The 20648-nt window shown below is 43.9% G+C and overlaps 1 protein-coding gene across 4 annotated transcripts; it reads right to left on the reverse strand.

Annotated features, from left to right (window-relative positions):
* Positions 1-303: 303 nt before the first annotated feature.
* SIAH1 (siah E3 ubiquitin protein ligase 1) lies at positions 304-20036 on the reverse strand. Of its 4 annotated transcripts, none has more exons than XM_071440348.1 (2): positions 19798-20036; positions 304-2651 (listed from the first exon to the last, which is right to left on the reverse strand). In XM_071440348.1, the coding sequence occupies exon 2, from the start codon at positions 2647-2649 to the stop codon at positions 1801-1803; it is 849 nt and encodes a 282-aa protein (XP_071296449.1). In that variant the 5' UTR covers positions 2650-2651; positions 19798-20036; the 3' UTR covers positions 304-1800. The 4 variants fall into 4 exon arrangements, with proteins under 4 accessions (XP_071296449.1, XP_071296447.1, XP_071296445.1 ...); XM_071440346.1 differs by lacking the exon at positions 19798-20036 and adding an exon at positions 19420-19661; XM_071440344.1 differs by lacking the exon at positions 19798-20036 and adding an exon at positions 18656-18678.
* Between the last annotated feature and the right edge of the window lie 612 nt (positions 20037-20648).

A 20648-nucleotide genomic window follows, 5' to 3' on the forward strand; every position in this document is an offset into this window, starting at 1 on the left:
TGTATATTCAAAAAGAAAAAAATGCTAGATTGCAGGAGTTTTGGAAGCATTTATCTACTGTCACAAGGTACCAATACATCTTTTAAATTACATCTGTGCACAGTTCAAACAGTCTTAAGTATCAAATTTTCAGAGTCAAACTTTACTACATGAAGCCAACTATTTCTGCAGTATTTTATTAATCCAACCCAATGGATTTTATGTTCCTTACCTGTAGAACTACTTACCTCATCATGCATCAAAAACAGTAAGAACAAGAGTTGTCCTAACAGATCAACTTCTGATAAGAAAGTTAAGACAGTGCACAGTAAATAAACTGTATTTTAATGTGTTACAAAAGTAGTCAACAGCCAGACCAGCTCCCCGACACAGCCGCCACCACTCGCTTTGACAAAGGTTTTCTTCCTGCTGAGGTGGAACAGCTTTCCCTGCTCTTGTCTGGGTCTGTTTTGCAACACAAATCCCATTTACATTCGTGGTTCAGGTTTGCACATACAGGCAGTCTGCATAAAGCCCAGTATCCTTCCAAAGCCTTTAGGGCTGGTCAGTCACACCTGGAAGAGATTTATCTGCATTGTCATGTGGATCATGTCACCAAAATGAGATACAAAAGTCAGTTCCAGACACTTGCTTTAGTAACAACCAAAAGACATGAAGACAAGAAACTGAGCAAGAGCATCAATGTGTCAAACTTTGAGCTAAAGCAAAAAGCAGAAGTTGGCTGTGTTTTTTTTCATTTGCCAGGTAATCTTTTAATGACAAATATAAAAAGACTGAAAACATCTCACTCTGACTGCCTTTTGTTTTTTAGACAAATGGTCTGCTTTTATAATTACAATATTGTGTAATACAATACTTCCTTTGTACTGCAAACCGACAAATACAAGGATGCAATCAATTTTCTAAGCATCTCTAAATTTGAAATGTGAATTGCTATTTTTTTTTCCAAATTCGGAAACTTCTTAATAATTGTTTCATTTTTGTTAGAAGATAACTCAAAGTACAACAACATCTAGACCTGTTTTTAAAGGAGCTGTCTTTCCTGACACATCTTTGAACATAAGCACTCCTTTCGAGTTCAGTACATTCACAAATAGCTCAATTAAGAACAGTATCACCAATGAATTGACTACTGGAAAGAGACATAATTTACCAAACATACAGAAATATAAGTTTTACCATAGCAATTATGCATATCAAAAGATGACACCTGTAATTAATCTTAAAAAGATACAAAAAAGAGAAAAACCTGAATTACAGAAAAGAAAGTCATATTTATTTAATGAAAAACTAGAAGTTAATAAAAATTAGCAAATACACAAAAAATATACACAAACAGCAGCAATACTATGTAGTGACTTACAAAGGGGGGGTGGGGAGGAGAAGGGGAAGCAGCGGCCAGAGACCAGACCGCTCAACATGGCTTGTCAGTCAAAGGGGGAGGAAAAAAACACAAACAAAAACACGAAACAGTATCCTTTTCAACAGTACAATCAATCTACAAACAAGTTTTAGAATTATTTTACAACATTTCCTGTAGAATCAATTCTTAATACAAAAGATGCCCATTTTGGGTGTATATATATTTTCAGTGGTTTACTGTTGACTTATTTTAAATATATTAGTTACTACATGCAACTGCTTCCTGTAATTTAACAGCCTTTCCTTTTATTTACCTTCATTTATGTCTACCCTCCATCTACCAAATAATTTGTCTGACAGTCAAAGATGGTTACCCTATTTCTGCTAAATTAAATGCAACGGTTTTAAACACTGGCCTGAAGAGGTTTGATTGCCATTTCAACACATGGATATAGTTACGTTGATGCCTAAATTGCCATTTTCTGCAAAGAGCTGTGCAATGCTGGTGTCAAAGACTAGACAGTCACTATTCATAATGGCTGTTGCAATTCCCTCATGAATGGATCGAGGAGTTGCTTCCCAAGTCAATCGCCGCCTATGCCCGTTTAGCTCGAGTCGATAAGCAAAGTTTTCTGCTTGCTTGCGCGTTCCTATCAGCTGTACAATTGCAAAGAACTGCTGGTGACCATCATACTTTTCCTGTTTCTCCAACACTAGCATGAAATGAAAGCCAAAACAAGACTGCATCATAACCCAGTCAACAGCACCAGGAAGATTAATGTCCGTGGCCAGGAACACTATATCTTCTCCCTGCAGCGTCGTAATTGACTTATGCTGATGCATCAGGTGCGGCATTACAGCATCCAGAGAGCCTTGCCATTTACACGAAGCACCGGGACAGGGACAGGAGTAAGGCCTAAACTCACACAGCTCCTCATGGTCTGCTTTTTCTGTGTGTGGCAAAGTTATCTCGCAGCCGGAAGAGGCGTATTTACACGGGAATAGTACGGAATTGGCAACTTTCTCCATGGCCAGGTTACGGATGGAGCCCAGCGGGCCTCGGCAGGTGGGGCAGCACGTGAGCTTGGGGCGACAGTTGCTACAGACCAGGTGGCCACTCTGACACTGCAGGATGGGTGGCAGCACATAGTCAAAGCACACGGGACACTCAAAGAGACTGGCCAAGTCATTGTTGGAGGCTGTGGTGCCCGTCAGCGCGGGCACCCTCTGCGATGGCGTGCACTTGGAGGTACCTGTGGGTAGTGCTGTAGCGGTCTGACGGCTCATTTCTGCAACACAACACAGAACACACAGTTCAGATCTCACCACACTTCACTGCCATGCATACAGCACTTCTTAACTCACAAAGCTTCAAGAGACAGTAAGATACCAATGAAAGCAAAACCACCCACAAACCACCCCCAAGTACTACAAACTGCACATCGGTATGTGTAGAGCCGTTGTGCACAACAGCACAGACACTTGCACGACATCTAAACAACGAGTGAAGAAGTTCTGCTTATTGTTCTAAAGTGGCATTTACCTACTGGAAGCTGCAAGGGAGGGGAGTAAAAACATGCTAAAAATAAGATGTTTGTTATTGTTGGTTTGTTTTTTTAATATTGCATTTATGAAATGCTTCACCCAGATCACTTGTACGGATCAACTCTGTGTACGGAACAATTCTAAGCTGTTGTGTATGAGAAATGAGGCATTTTTAATGGAAAAAAAACTATCTTCTGGATGTGACCTTCTCAGTAACCATGCTTACAGTGTAATTTATTTTTAAAAAGTTGAAAAACGCAGCTCAGACAATTACTACCCTACTTTTTTCCCAGGATAGGACAGTGACTCTTCATTTTCATTACTTTGCTACTGAGGCCCACAGCTTGTAAAGCACAGTCACTGCTTCAGCTTCCTTAACTAAACCATTTGGGAGAATACCAGAAAAAAAAAAAACAAAACCCAAAGCACTTACTTTATCTAATTTCCCGAATAAGACTAAAAATTCAAACTTGTTAAATTTGAGAATGCATTGTACCATGTAAATACTCAGACACTTTCAGTCCCTCTTGATGAAGTTCTATGTTCAGTGGAGCTCCTACTGAACTTCTGCCCTCTCCAATGTCCCCAGACAAAGGTGACAGCTGTCTGACCAAACAGCTTGCTCAGGCATTCCACAGATGTGGAACAAGTACCAACCATATTTCTTAACATGTTATGTTTTCCTGCACTTCTAACTCTCCTCCTTCTTGTGGAAAAGAAATTACTAGCACTATCTGAAAAAATAAACACAGTTTTGAAAAAATAAACCATACCTTTGTAGGTAAAGGGCAGTTAAATAAAATGCTATCCAAAATTGGCTTCTGTTACACAGTACAATTCTCAGCCACCCTAAGTGCCTCTCTGCGAGTACAACCAGCTCTGGATCTGTCACGTACGTATAAAGCTCTCAAAATAAACCTCATCTTTAATCTCCTTGCTATTTGACATGGGAATATTAGGCAATAGGCAAGCTTCCCATATTTAGCATCATTTCACCCACAAACTTATTCATACTTGGACCAGACAGCTCAGAGCAGCATACTGTGCATGCTTTTGCAAGACATGCACTGTTCAGGGCACAAAGCAGAGGAACTAAGAGATCCCTCCTTGCAAAATGACTTAGTCCTTGACATTTAAAAAGTAACGAGAGACAGACAAGTCCAAATTCCTCTACAGAAGTACCTCTCCCCAGAGCTAGAAAAGTATGAGTGTCCAAGATATGATTCTCAGACACTGATTTTATGAGTCTCACAAGTTCCACTGCCAGCATCTTCCTAACCCACCAAACTCTTCCTTCATCTCAGTCTTGGTGGTCTAGCAATACTTGGGAAAAACACCCATGCAGCAGTTTTCAGTGCTGGGCCATAACCGATCCTGCAGAGATATGAGAATAATGTTTGTGTCTTTTGGCTCCATCTTCCCACTATGAGGCATTCCAGCTTAGATGAGAAGTTTAGGATGTCTGTGACAAATCAAGCATGTGTCCTGGGGCAGTGATGCTGCACCAGCCAGGGGACTGGAGCAGCAAGGCCTCTGCCAGCTGCCCTGCTCTGTGTCCCAGCAGCTGCAGGTGGGGGGCACCCTGCAGCTCCAGAACAAACCATCGGACACGGGACAACGAACCAATGCTGATCACACTGAGCGCTCGGGAACAGCTTAGAAATAACAAGCATATTCATATGTAAAATTCTGGAAGAAGTTTCCCTTCAAATATTGCAAACACACACATTTCAGAAAAAGCTGTGTGTGCTTCCTCTTGCCTGACCCTGTACATCCTGATCCAGGGATCCTCCACAACCTGCAGATAACGCTGGTGAAAACCACTGCGTCAGACCAGTTCCCTGGGCAGCCTGACAAGCTGGGTGAGCTCTGCTGTCTTTAATTACACCTCGCTGAGCCCGTGCAACAGTTAAATGAAGCAACCTACCAACTTTGTGAAAGACTTTGTGCACGGATGCACTTCCCACCTGAGCTTTCTAAGGTAGAACAGAACTGTGTTAGCAGTGCCCCTGTGTGAGCAGCCTTCCCGTACACCTTCCACAACACTCACAGGAGCGGCACTGGAAACGAGGAGGAATCTCTGAACCAGACCACTGGGATTAGCATGCAGGAAAGACACTGCATAAGGCTATAAACTGTAATTTACCAAGCCTAAACCTGCCCAAAGCCTACATTTTCATCACTCTTGTTAACACAAAGATGAATAATACATCTTTTATGGCTATCTCAAAAGTTACAAGTTAATCACAAGCAGAAGTTTTAACAGTGGAATACATTTAACCCACCAAACTATGAAAACAATACAATTAAAAACCCAGGAAAAACAACTACAGAACTGGAGATAAAGTTTAAATATATTTTTGGTTACAAATCCCTTACTCCAGGTAAAAAAACACTTATATGCAATATTTGCTATTTCATTATCTTTATTTGCACACGCTAGGAACAAGTTTCTAAGCAACAGGGACAAACTAAGGAACACTAAGGTGTCGTTTTCAAGAGTATTAGGTCCTTTAACTCCAATTATCAGAAAGACTGTACATATTCAAAAAGATTTACCCAACAGTAAGAGTGAAAAGGGGAAAACGCATCTGAAGATTTCCTAGTTCTAAATCAAGAAAAGCTGCTCCTGGTAACATCTAGAACGCACCGACCTGTTGCTAAAAGCATTCTCGACACTGTTGTGGGAAAGGTGGCATGCACAGGTTACCGAGACCTCCCGCGGGACACAACTCAACAGCTCCTACAAGCCCAGCTCTAAATACTGCGCATAAGGCAATGCAAACGGCGCTACCTTTCCCCTTGCAGGTTTTACTCCCCGGCAAGCACGCAGACCAGACGCCCTTCCAGGAGTACGGCCCGCTGGAGGCGGATCTGCCCGTCATGGGGCGCGGAGGAGCTCATGGCGCGTCCGCGCAGCACAGGCGGGCTCGGGCCGCGGGCCGGGCGGGGACGGCGCCGAAAGCCCCCGCGACACCCGGGGGGCCCCGCGCGGCGCCCGGATGTCACCGCCCCGGGCGGGGCCCGCCGCCCCCATGTGCGGCCGCGCTCCGGCCCCGCGCCCCAAAATGGTTCCCCGAGCTTCCCCCGGCACTGCCGGCGCGGGACGGCCCCGCCCCGCCCCGCCCTTCCCGCCGCTGCCTCCGGGGGAGGACGCGGCTCGGCCCCGCCCGCGGAACCGGGAGCCGGCCCCGCCCTTCCCGCGGAACCGGGAGCCGGCCCCGCCCCGCCATGGGACCGAGATCCGGCCCCGCCCGCCCGGCCCGGCCGCTCCGCACACGCCGCTCCCCCGCATGCCCGCGGCCCGGCCGAGCCTCACACGTGCGCACGGAGAAAGCCCTCGCCTCCCCCGAAATAACTGCTTGAAAAAGCGATAGCCTCCATTCAAAACTCTTCTAGGACATGAAAATCACTTCCTCCTATTTCAAGGATATTCCTCAGATGAGCATTTTTCACTACGGATCTGTAAAGTCCTATTCAACAGGAATTTTCTCCATTTGTATAAATATTATTTGATTAAGCAAAAGCATAATCTCAAGGATGACCAACAGAACTAAAACAATGTGGCATATCTGATTATCTACTTGGACTAAAAAAAAAATTAGAACAGTTAAAAGGATAAAGCAGTTGGAAGCCAAGCCAACACGTTTGCATGAGGCACACGCTTTGCTCAGAAAAGCTTAGACATTATGGAACGCTGATGTAATGATGGTAAAGTCATGGAACTAACAAGTTTCAGTGGAGGCAACAGAACAAACACATGGAGATAAACTGTTGTGGTCACATAAAAAGTAAGGCTACAAAATCTGAGTAAAGATAATTATCTTTAAAACGCTTTCCTACTATTTGAAATCCAAGTCCTTTTCAAGAAGACTTTTATCAGCACTGCAAATAATGCCCACTTGCTACAAAGAAAACCTGCACACTTGATACAAGGCTTCCTTCAGTCTCACCCGCAAACGTGCAATACACAGCATCCCACCAGGTAAGAGTCAAGAAAGTTTACAAGCAGAACAGAAAAGCTGAAGAAAGACTGCATAGAAACAGCTTTTGAGGAACTAAGAGCATGTGGGAGGAGCCACCCCTCGTGTGGCAGTGCCCCAGAGCACAGCCACCGGCCCCAGGCTGCAGCTGCTGCTGCCCCGCGCTTGGCTGGCTGCCCCGTGCCTCGGGACAGAACCAAAATCCCGGGGGAATGGAAGGCACAACCGAACCACTGGTTAGAATGCTCTGCTGAGGCACAGGTGCACAGAAAGTAGTCTGAAGAAGTTGAAAAAGATCGTGTGCCGCATGTGCTAGGGAGTTATCAGTGATAAACAGGACTAGACTGATTCTCTTCCACTTTCTCACCTCACCAAGGCGTTAGCACCACACACATTCTAGAAATCACATCTGTGCTTCACTGGAATGCAGGGCACCTTTGACAAATTCAACTTAGCATCATCCACTTCTCTCATATCAAATAGCACATCTTCTCTCATATCCTCACCCATATCAAACAGATTAGACTTGAGTTTAGCATTTTAGCTAGCTTTTGAAAGGGTAACTGGATATTAGTTTGGGGGAAAAAAAACACATAAAAGTTCTGTATAGTCATTGTAATGGCTGGAAGGGAAAAAGTCTCATATAAGAGTAAAAAAAGGACGGAAAAAAAATTATCACAATTGTCTGTATGTGATGCAACAAAATTTTTTCTGTAACATTTCAAAACTGAGTTCAGGAACTTCCACTCAAAATCCACTCTTAATGCATTACAGCCACCAACAAAGTAATAGAAAACCTTTCATTTTTTTCAACAGTACATTCATATTTGAGAATAAGACTTTTTTACACACAATACTGCTAGAGAGCACTGGAAACGAGAATAGGATGAAGTTGTGAAAAACATGCACAAGTTACCTTTTTCAAGACATAACACAAGCCAAAGAATGTCAAAACCCAAAAGCTAAATGAAAGGTTGAAAATACTCATTAAACATATCAGAGAAAATATTGCCAATATTTTTGAAGAAACTACTATTTTTAAATTTATTTAATTTCAAAGACATTTTAGGGCCCAAGGCTTTGCCTTTTGCAGTGCATCAGTTTCTCTTTCCCAGCTCTTGGGAGATGTTGGATCCCAAGGGCCTGGCATGGTTAGGATCAAATGCAGGCCTGGACACACATGTGCACCCCTGCTCAGACACAGCCTCTGATACAGCCTCTGGACCTGCTGGCCTACTTCAGAATTTTTACAAGACAGCTCATGACATAAATTATTAATCAACTATATAATACAATTTAGTCTCTATACACTCTGGTTTTGACTAATGAATTAGGATTTTTTTCCAAGCCTTACAGACATTCTTTTCTTTGGTGCCCTTAACTATGCTATTTGTTTTTTCAGACACCTCAGGGCTTCTCTTTTCCTGCATAACAAGCAAAAGCTAGATCAATCCAATGTAACAGACTACTATAAAATGAGACCGAGACATTCCCTACCAACCCCATTTTCCAACCACCAGGTAGGGAAATCCCAACAGATTTCTATAACCATGGAATCGTCTTTGTGGCCAGCACTGCAGTGAGTCCCCAGTCCCTGACACCCCACGTTTCTGACGTGTCCCACACATGTTCCATGATCCCCAGCAGAGCCATGGCAGTGCCTGTCCTGACCCTCTTGAGTTCAGCACACCCCACGTGGCAGATGCAAACACAAACACAGCCATGGAAACACCAACAGCACCGTTACACCCCCAAATCAGAGTGACCTACTTCTAACTCAGTGCAGACACCTGACTTGGGTAGCACTGATTGACTTCTGCCTCATTGCTGTTGCTCTCTATTTCTCCTGTGGAGTTATGCTGGAATATTCAACATCAGCCCAGGAGAGGTTTTTCCCTAGCTGTTAAACATTTTCTTTCCAACAACTTTATAAGCAAAAATTAGGAAGGAACAGTATCCTGTAGAAGACATACAACGACCACATCAAAATCACTTTAGTAACCAACTACTATGACCAAAGTGTTCCATTTTAAATGCAACAAAGAACTTCATCAATTCCAACAAGTGAATAACCTGTTCTCCATTCAAAGAGAGCTTCAACATCCACCTTTGCACAGAACACTGGAGCCCAAGCTGCTATGGTACTCCAACCTTGTGAAGGAAGACAAGCTGAGGAACAACATTCTGTGAAAAAACCTGATAAACCCCCAGATTTCATTCTGAAACTATGTACAGCTGAACAAAAATACAGGGAAAAACCACTCTTTAAATACAAAACAAAACCAAACACTTGCATTAGAAAGATCATGGACCACTTCCACATTGGATTTATCAAGCCATGTACCTCTGCTCTCCCCGTTTCTCCCCCTTCCAGCCCTAAACCTCTTACCCCAAAACTTGGTATTTTAAAGAGAGCAAATTCTGCTCATGAGCTGGGAAGTCGACTCCCTGAGCATGTTAAAATGCCTGAGTTCCCTTGTCCACAATGCCCAGGCCAGGCTGCATGGAGCATTTCCCAAACCCTGTGTCCCTGCTCTGACACCCAGAGCACGTGTCAGCTTTTCAGAGAGCAGTGATGCCCAAATGGCCCCCAGTCCCTAGGGGGTACACAGATTTGACTGTATTTTTCTTTTTTACAAACAAGCAAATAGCTTGTCTTGCTGTGACACTGCCAAATCCCACCAGCAGAGAGGTATGAAGCTGGTGATAGAGAAACACTGCTCCAGGCTGTGCCCTGCACTGCACCTGGTGGTGCTGTCTGACAAGAGCCTTCTCTTCCCTCCTTCCCCAGCTCTGTATCCCCAATGCCAGGATCAGCAGGCAGCCAGTGGCCAAAGCTCTCCTTGCCACAGGACACCCAGAGCTGCCCCCACAGGGACCCCACAGCATCATAACCACGGGATGGACCCAACCTGGCACCTGTGCCCCAGGAGCCCTCTGAGAAACCCAAAGGAGCGTGCCTGCCTGCAGCCTGCTGTCTCAAAATAAGGATGGCAGAAACCAGAGAATCTAAGAAACTAAAGAAAATTTCAGATGAAAAATACAGATAACTCTATGCAAACTAAGTAACAGGGAAAAGATTTTTATTTTATTTTTGGTAATATCTAGTTTCTGTTCACTGTGCACAGAACACACTGAACTGAGCTGTATCAGAATCACCCTTCAACATTTCAGCCCAGTAACATCTATAAACACAGGGAGACAGCTACCTTTCTAAAAGTTCTGGACATACAATGCTGCAATAGAAAGTAAGGCAGGCACACAGAAGGATCAGCTACAGAGTGAACTAGGTAAGAGCAACAGAAAAGAGGAAAGCCAGGTATTTTTCATGCTCTAACACATACTGCCATTCAGAAGTCTCTAGACAGGAAGCACTCAATTGTTCTACAAGGCATCATAGGTGGGCTCTGTATACAATTACACTCGATTGGATTTTTTTTAAAGGAGAGAAATAAAATAACCAACCCCCTGTATAAACATTAACAGCAAATCCTACCATGTGTGTCAATTTGGGGGCTGTGTTTCTTTCCTCAGTCAGATTTTGCAAACCCTTCAGTGCATGCTGTAATTGCCATGCAATGTTGCATCACCATTCCTGTGTCTGTGGCAGACACAGGGAGGAGGGTGTGGCATGGAAGCTCTTACCTGAATTCAGTAAGGCTCAGCTAAAAGAAGTACCTGGACTTTGATGTGTCTTCACTTACCAAGTCGTTCTGTGTTAACTATTCCAATTCAAATTCAAGACCTATTTTATGCTCAATATTTTTCCTGCATAACTTAACAGTAGTATGGAGCAGACTATCAAAATAACTAGACCTAATCAGAGAGACCTACAAATAAAGACTGCCCTACAGGAGACTGACCCATGACACAGAAAGCCCCTCTGTAGGAGGTCAGGACAGGATGACATACATTGACTACTTTTATAGAGATGCCTCCATCTTGTTAATTCCTTAGGTTTGTACATACTTCCACTTTAAATAATCATTTCTTCTTGGGATCCTTCACTTGTTCTGTATTCCTGTATGCAGCCCTGATGACAGTGGAGCCTGTGTAAGGTATGGCACTCTAAACTCAGGAGGGCAAATATGTAGGAGAGGGCTTGGAGAATCAAGATACTTATTGCAGAGTACAGACCAGTGTGTCACAAGGTATGTCAGGTATGGATCCTACACAAATCATCCAGCATCACAGAACACACTCTAGTGGCACTGGAAGTCTAACTTTTAATACCTCAGAAATTACTAATTTTTCAGAACCACTGGTACTAAACTACAGAATCCCTAGTCTGAGTGACAGTTTTTACAAATCTGGTTTTTTTAAATAATCTTCAAAAGCAAGAACTATTAGAAGAATGTCTGATAAAGATAATGCATTCATTTTATCAGACACACACCACAAGGAGAATAAAACACACAACATTTAAAAGTAAAGGATCAAGGCTGTATTTTTAAAATGGACATTTCCAAATTTTGGAACTAAAATTTTCCTACTATGCATACTAATTCAAAAGGAAAGCTGTGGCAATGTAAGGTGGGCCACAGGTTTTTTGTACTTTGTTGATATACCACAGGTAGAAAACAGAAAGGACTGAGCTTAGACTATGTAAGACTTTAGTAAAAGAAGTACAAAACTACAGTGGGACTTTTGCATTTCTGATGGTTCCACACTTTTCAATACTTCATTTCTTTAAACTCCCATTTTCTGCATGCCTTGTGTTTCTGGAACTTATTCTTTGAAGCCCATGTGCCTCCATTAGAACCAATTCTGTTTTATTGCAGTGACTTAGCTTTTCCCCACTCATCAATTCTAAATCAACTATTTCTTGTAATATTGTTGCATGAAAATTCAATTGCCGCAATAATTAATATTTTTAAAATCATTATTAAAATGTAAATCAAATTCTCAAACTCGGCTACTGACAACTCTGCAGCCAAGCCTGGTTACACAGCTGCAGAGAGCAACAGTTCTGCAGCTTCTGATCAAACCCTCAGGTTTAAAATGCAGCTTTAACTCCCAAACAAGAGCAGGCCCAGGAAATGTCCAACCCAGAGTGGGTGGAGCTGCTGCTGCCACAGCCCACCATGCTGCATGAAAAGCCTGAGCATTCCTTGAAACCTTAAAAAAAAGCCAACCAAACCCACGATCAGTGGTGCAGAGCACAAGCCTGTGGCAAGGGAGACCTGGGGCTAGTTCCTGTTTTGTCACGAGTTTCTGAGTCACCACAGGCAAGTACTTCCCTGCCTTTTACAGGTTTGAAACTACCACAAGTAGCTGTCAGTCTGACAATTAATGCAAAAAGGAATGACTTGATAAGGATACCAAGTTAACCCTGTTAGACCCTATTCAAATTTACCTCAGTTTAGTAATAACTGAATATCATTACACACTAAAAGACACTGTTAAATCATTTAACATCTCAGTTTTTGTAGTCCACCATTATCAGACTTCAATCACTGTTTACTTTCAAACTCCTGCTCACATATGGATAACTACTCATTCCAGTATTTTGTACATCAAAGACACAAATTATGGAAACATTGGCAACACCCTTCTCACCACCTCTACTGTATCTAATCTGAAGGCCCTCCTGATTTTATGAAAAGTTAAGTAACCTTTCTTTAGAGGGATCCTAGAATTATCAAAAAAAATTTCCCTCAGTGTCTTTTGTGAAGCTCCAAGTACCCAGATTGTCAAGCAAGTTATTTAAATTCAGAGGAAAAAAAAGCTCTTGGGCAAGAGAATTACATGTTCTTTTATTGCCATTAAATTCTGATCAGGTGCATCTCAAATGTCAAGTAAAATGTACGCACTGTCTCACTTATTTGTATTGCTTGGGAACTGCTTCATGGCATACAAAATTAAAATTCTGTCATAATCACTCTGAAGTCAGGCCTGAGTCTGCACCAGAAGTTAAAACACAAGATAATATAAATGGTTTGGAAATGACAGGAGTAGACATATTTTTCTGCTACTTCATGTTCTCTTTATCTGCACTTTCTAAATTCAAGACCTATCACTGTCTTTCTCTGCAAAAAATTGTCCTCTCTTCTATTGTGTATTCAAAATCAAAACTTGAGTCTGTTGCAGTGCTGAATCTCTAACATCAACTCTTAGCCATGAATCACTGTCTAAAGCAGAATAGAAAATTCTGTCTAAAACCAGAATAGGCTGGAAGATCAAGCATTCAAAAAAATGGGAAATAAAAAAAATAAAGTTTCATAGGCAACCTTACATCTACTTCCCCATATGCACATTATAAAACAGCTTTCAATGAAATCCTCTTTTTCCCTACACTCAACTCCATAAGTAGATGAGCACTTTTACATGCATGGGAGAATTACGACTGTACAAGGAACAACAACTTTTGTTTAAGCAGACACATTAGTTTTAAACAAAACTGTTTATGTCAGCAGCTGGTTTTAATATGAACAAAAGTGCTCTTAAAATTACTGTTTTATAGGTGCTGTTTTGGAAGAATGTCCATGTTAGCCTCTACTATGGAATGCATATTTTTTATCTGTAAAATTTCCTTTCTAAATAATTAGACTTGACCCAGCACAAAGCCACACTAAAATTTCATAGTACACCATCAACATCTGCCAGCCAAATGATTCCCTAGTCACACCTGTGCAACCAGTCTCCAAATTACATCCTTAGGGCACTTGTGCAATCACACAGATATCGACCATGGAGAGATGAACCCTATACAAATTAACTCCCAACTGTGCTGATGCCTTCATGCACAGAAAGGGGGAAAATTCCTGTGAATGAAAGCAGTTTTATGACTCTAAAGACTTTTATATAAATACATGTGCATATATAGTTCAAAATAAACAGTCATTCAGAAACCAAAATGTTAGCTGAGGAGAGCATTTTTGCAACTGTTACAAGAAGACAACTGCACATGCACCTTGTGAGACAGAAAGGACCAAGACTTAAGGCTCAAATAAAAGCAAAAGTGATCAGCTTTAAACATGAGAAGTTTCTCTTTTACACCTTAAACCGGGGTCATACAGGTATCACACAAAAATGCAAATGATTTTCAAAACAACATTAGGTAATTTAAGAAGATTAAAATATAAAAACTGTAGCAGACCCCTGTTGGTAAAAAAAAAAAAGACAGAAGGTGATGAGGTTTCAAAAAAAAAAAAACCAAGAGTCCATTTTTACAGAAAAGAGTTACAGTCACTACCTTTCAAAGTAGCAACATGCCATATTTTAAAGGTTCTTAAATATTTTAATAGCACTTCTAAGAAAACTGCTCAGTTGCAATATTTCTTAAGAGCTTTCACACAGCACTACAAGAAAATGGTTTATCTATAGCATGAATAATATCCCACCAGACACAGGCTCCATGACACCAGGCACACACACAGGGGACGCTGGAGTGTAATTCCACCATTTCCACAACAAACAAAAGCAGGCTGCCACCAAACAGAGCGGTTGTGCTGCCTGCTTTACCCCCGGTTTTCTTTCTCTTTAAGGTAATGTATTCAACAAGAGCAGCCTTGCACAAGCACCTGAGCAGCTCCCCTGGCAGCCCGGGAAGCACCAAACCATGTGGCAATGGAGGGCCCAGCCACCCTTTCTCAGCTCGGAGCCTGCCCTGACAGGGACCCGAGTGCAGCCAGAGTGACAGAGGGTGGCACCTCCCGCAGCAGGGACAAACTCACGGTCCCACGGTGGCAGCTGCCCCGGGAAGGGCACGGGGAACAGTCACCCTCTCCTCACAGGTTCACTTCTCAACTGAACTTGGGACGGAAACCGCTCCATCTCACATCCCATGGGAGCAGCAGCACTGCAAGGTAACGCTGGCAGCCCCGCAGGAACTGCACCCTGCATGTGCCACAGCCTGTGCAGGGTACACCTGCTAGGATTTCTCCTTCCTAACACTCACGTGTTAACAGCAACTAACCACATATTTTAGGAATAACACTGACTTTTGAAAAAATCATAGAAAAAAACTTTTAAACCCCACTTCAAACTAATGCCTACATCACACTTCAGCATAAAACACTTGTACCAAGGTTTACAAAACAGATGCCTTGTATTGCAGTTGTCATCCCCTTGTAAAATATGTAAGACATATAACTTTCCCTCATGAAGGATCTGTACACAGAGCAAACAAACAACAAAGGTAAGCCTTTTAACACATGCACATTTCTAAGCTAGACACCAATTCTAGAAATTTTTATGCAATTTATTTTCAAGCTTTCCTTCTTGCAGTTTAACACCAAATCACTTTAAAATACTCCTACTGCAGTTAAAACCTTCACACAATCCATACATTAGCAAAATTTTAAGAATAATTTTCCTTCAACAAACTTCATCTGAACGTGTATTTGAAAGTAACTCTTACAAGCAGTGGCATTCTAATGCTCCTCCTTGACAGCATTAAAACAAAATCTTGAAAAGTGGCTGCTGTCTTTCTTCAAAGACTAAATTACTTTTTGCTCTGTTCAATACTATGTGCAAGAGTTTTAGAAAAGAACCTTAGAATATTTAAAGACTTCATGCCACTGTGCTGCTTTTGCTTTGGTTAGAGTTCATTTTCTTTGCAGTGGCTGGGACAGGGCTGTTTTGGGTTTGTGCTGGAAGCAGTGCTGATAAATACAGATGGTTTTGCTATTGCTGAGCAGCTCCTGCACACAGTCAAGGCCTTTCCTGCTTCTCACATCAGCCCAGCAGTGGGGAGGCTGAGCACAACACCTTGGGAGGGGACACAGGCAGGACAGGTGACCCCAGCTGAGCAGAGGATGTTCAGACCATCTGGCATCATGCTCAGCAGATAAAGCTGGGGGAAGAAGAGGAAGGGAGGATGTCTGGAGTGATGGCATTTGTCTCCTCAGGTAACCACCAAGCACGATGGAGCCCTGCTCTGCTGGGGATGGCTCAACACCTGCCTTGCTCATGGGAAGTGGTGAAAGAACTCCTTGATCTGCTTTGTTTGTGTGTGCAGCTCTTCCTTCACCTGTTACACTGTCTTTATCTCAATCCAAGAGGTTTTTTGCTTTTACTCTTGCAATTCTCTCCTTGATCCCGCAGGTGGGGAAGTGAAGAGAGAGGCTGTGTGGTACTGAGCTGCCAGCTGGGGTTAAACCACCCCAGCCACACAAACCACACTTCAAAGAACTTCTCTTTCACTTTTAAGGAGTGGATGAGTAATTTTTTAAACAGCCAAGTTATCACTACACTCTCCTTGTTTTTCTTCACGTCCAGCAAGGTCATCAATTGCTATGAGAAGAGATAAAAATGTGTTTCTGGATAAGGCAGACCAAAAAAGGGAAAAGGTCATCAACTGTCTATAGAGCAATTTACTGCTCTTCTTATATCAATTGCCCAGGAATATATCCATGGTAATTTTATAATTAATTTTCCAGGTGCAAGAGGACAAATACAGATTTTATCATTTAAGTAACATTTTACTTCCTCTCTGAAAACACAGACAACCTCACTTTTCATATTCAGCTTCTATAAAGAAAAACAAGTTAAAATCAGAAGTGGACCATTTGGTTAGCTGTAATTATCTAGCACTTTATCTGATTAAAGTATTGTGGAATTAGTAACCAAATCTCTCCTTATTCCTATGATAACACAAAGAATCATCATTTTATACAGTCACTCAAACAGGCATATATGTATAACAGTTATCCTGGCCATTACAGAAACGTAGTATGCAGTTTGGGTCAGAATTAGGATCTCTCTCTCTCTCTCTAGTGGTACAAAACTTAAAGACTATTAAATGGGGCATTAATGCTGCCTTTTGTGTTCCTTAACTCCACTGTAAAGTTAACAGCTGAATGTACCCTGGCATATCAAACAACCCCAGGTCACTGACTTAGGAAGATTTTTGCTTACATGCATTTAAGTGCCAACAGCAAAATGTCAGGTAAACCTGAAGTAACAGCTCAGTACTTGTGCATATCTCCCAATTTCTAGCCCACAATGTGATACTGTACACAGAAAACACACATCAAAATTACATTTTTACCATGCCATTGAACATTTAGGAAAGGAACAGTACATACACTTTCAAAAAGAGTAACCTGCTTACAACAAATTTTTCTTACTAAAGAAACATTCTTATTAATGAAAGCATTTTATTAAGGCAACAATTTGTCTCTGGTGTGTATTTTGTCCAAGTAAAAAAAAAAAAAAAAAACCAAACAAAAAAAAAAAAAAAAAAACCACAAAAACCCCCAAAATCCTCTTACTATTTTTTTTAATTACAACTAGCTTTCCTTTTTTAAAATGCTGATTTCCATTCAAAAACCAAAGTAACAGAAAAGCAAAAAAAAAAAATATCTGCATCTACAACGTTCATGACATTTAAGACTGTAAACTCTGGAGCTGAGATCCTGAGCTTCAGGCACCACGTGATGGCTGAGATGAACTCGAGCCTGCCAACATCCTCACTCCAGTGCGGCTGCTTTCTGCAGCAGGTAGCACCGACAGCACTGAGCAGGAATTCAGGTAACCACAGGCAGCAGCTGCAAACACAGAGCACACTCTGGCCTTCTGCAGACTGGCTACATGCACCACAACTGCAGAACTGAGTTCTTTATGTCTCAAGAATTTCAAGTATCATTCATTCACCTTGACTATTCTGCTTCAGTTTAGCTCCTGAAAATAAGCATTAAAGAAAAAAAGGCACTAATAATCCATTTGGCAAAACTCAGTCCACCTTTCAAAGCTGTCAGTTCCAAGACTAGCAGCACTACTACAGAAGAAAAATAAAGCAAAGTGATTCTAAGTTAAAATGAAGAACATCCTATTTCTGATGGCAGTTGCATGCACAGTCCTCCGGAATGTTTCATCTAAGACCACAGTTTATAAAACTGTCCTACTTGATTTCTCTGAATTTTCTGACCAAAGAGCTGCTTCTCACATGAATATGGGCACATGCTCCCCTTTTCCACATTAGAGGCACGTGTCTGACATTTCAGCAGGATTTCTTTCTCAATTCACACAAAGCAAAGAGCAGCAACTCTACTCAAACCTAAGTATGAAAAGTACTCTTGTTATTTAAAGTATTCACTTTCCTTAGTTCACACCTACTTAGCTGGAGCCGCTGAATTTCTGAGCTAACTCCTCTACTACAATCTAATTGGACTATGGCATTAAAACCTTATCAATAGAAATGGCACAGTAACAGTTCAGCTACTTCATCTGGACATGCACTTTCAGGTCAAAACCGCCCATCATTTCATCAGGTTCAGAATTCTTAGGTGACAACAGATTTCTAAAATTGTATCACTGATGGATAGGTCTTATTCTTGTGCTTTCCTCTATGATTTTTCACTGCTGTGAAAAGGGCAAAGGCTATTTAAGAACATTAGTTTCCATTGAAAAGAACTTAACTTTTAGCATTTGATTTTTACTTCAGGTATACTCCTCAAAGTAATTTTGTGCAACGAATCCAGAGATCCAAGCTTTACCCTAAAAAGCTCTGTATCAGTGTACCTGCACTCCAATAACTGAAATCTTCTTGCAGACCAGCTTGATTAAATCAGGGTTGAGAAGAGTCCCTTCCATTTTCCCTCCCCCTCTGGAATGCACCGTGCTAGTCTCAGTTTAGAAGGGAGATAAACAGACAACTGAAACTATGTCCCGAGCGTGGAATATCCCATGTCCTTCATGACCTAGTCCAATTAGCTGTGAGCTTCCTAACAGACACCCCTGTGCCACCTTAGACAAATTAAATCATTTTATCTATTTATTTAGACTATGAGTAGGCTGCTCAGAGACGAGGCAATATTCACCCAGACTGGCTGAAAAGGAGGGCACAAGCAGAATATTGGAGAAATGTTGTATGTGCCACCAGCTCACCACTGGAAAAGAAACTTGGTTCTTCTCCTGAAGAAATACTTGAGATGCTTTGCCTTTCACTACAAACGCTGTTTTCTCCCGTCCTTTTAAAACCGTGGAGAAGGGGAAGGCACGAAGGTCCCCGGCCTTTTCATCTTTGAGGGGAATCCGTAGGATGGGCAAAAATCTCTCTCCCTCGTTGCTCTCACCGATTAGGTAAGAGCGAGCAGCCCTGTCGGTAATGCCAGCGAGGGGCACCCAGCGGCACATTTACCCCGGCAGGCAGCCCGTTCCTGCGGCGGCCGGGCCCGCCGGGAGCTCGCAGGGGCCAGGCCGCCTCCCCGGGCCGCGCCGAGCCCGCGGCGCTCCCCGAGCACAAAGCGCGGCGGGGCCGAGGCCGAGCCCACAAAGGGGCAGCCCCAGCCCGGGCGGCGCAGGCCCGGCCCGGGCCGCCGCCTCCGCCTGCACACAATGGCCCGGCGGAAGGGCTCGGGGCCGCCGCTCCCGCAGGCCCCGCCGCGCCCCGCTCCCCTGAGCCGCGGCCGCCACTCAGCACCGCCCGCCCGGGCCGCGCTTAGGCCGCGCAGGGGCCTTGTCCCGACGCAGCCCCGCGGCCGCGCCGGGGCCTCCCGCGGGCGGCGGCGGGGCCCGGGCTGGGGCTGAGGGCCGCGCGGGGCCGGCCGCTCCCGCTGCCCCTCGCTCTCCCCACGCCGCTCACCTGTGGGCGCCGGGCAGGGCGGGACCCGCTGAGGCGGCCTTGGCTCCCCCGATGGCGGCTCCGTGCGGGCCGACTAGCGCTGCACCGCTCCGGCCGAGACGCTCCGTGCGCGGCCCGAGCCCACCGCGCGCTCCCTGCCTCCCTCCCTCGCTCGCTCGCTCCCTGCGCCGCGGGCACGCGCCAGCTGCGCCCGAGCGATCCTGCCGCCGCCTCCGCGCGCGCGCGCTCCACGGGCGCGCTCCCGCCGGCGCCCCCCCTCCCGCGCACGCGCACCCGCGGGCCGCGCTCTGCCCCGCGCCCGGCCGGGAACAAAGGCCGCGCTGCCCTCCGCGCCCCCGGCGCCGCCGCCTACCCCGGCCCGGCACCGCCGCCTCTCACCTGCGCCGCCCCGGGGCCGCTCGGGCCCCCCTCAGCCCCCACGGGCCCCGGGCGCTGCCGCGGCCTCGCGGTCGTGGCGGCCCCGCCGTGCCCGGGCAGCGAGGGTCGGGCACCGCGGGACCACGCGGGGACTGTCACAAGGGCTCGGGATTGTGTGGTAGAAAATGAAAGAGCCCGCAAAGGGGCCTCTCGCAGAAAGGCCGGGAACGTCCGGCACGGGGGCATTCTGGTGCTTTTAATGGACTGCTAAAAACAAACCCCTCCTCCAGTCTCTGTTCAAAGACTTTGCATAATTCAGGTTAGGTCCCCATCCAGCAATGCCCTAAATACAAATGTAACTTTCAACACGTAAGCTGGATGAAATAAATGTAATTACCATTGTGCTTGCATACGCTTTGTTGGATTAGGACCATGCTCATTTACTGAAGCTATTCAGAGGTTTGCCAGAGGAGAGACACTGTTTATTTTCTTTTCAGTAAAATATTTAAAAATATGTATTTGCTGTCTTGTTTCCATTTTCTGAATGACTGAAGCATTTTCTTGGCCAGTTTAATTGATTATCCAGATGGTTCTCACTATCATCCTCATTCCTTTTGATGACCAGTAAAGCACTTCTTTTTGTATAACATTCGAGTGTTGAATCTGCCAAGTCTGCTCCTATTCAGAGAATTTTGTGATTAATTTTAAGGCAGAATCTCAGAGATCACTGTAGTGATGCAGTGCAATATGTACCAAATGCACTCTTTAAGAATCCTCCCAAGTATAGATAATATCAATTATTTATTGTCAAAGGATGGCCAACTACAAGAGTTTAACTTCTTTGCATATAATTTCTCCCTGCACACCTTGTA

Source organism: Agelaius tricolor, unplaced genomic scaffold, assembly GCF_023055355.1.
Source record: "Agelaius tricolor isolate 1412-34295 unplaced genomic scaffold, bAgeTri1.0.p SCAF_15, whole genome shotgun sequence".
Taxonomy (NCBI): domain Eukaryota; kingdom Metazoa; phylum Chordata; class Aves; order Passeriformes; family Icteridae; genus Agelaius; species Agelaius tricolor.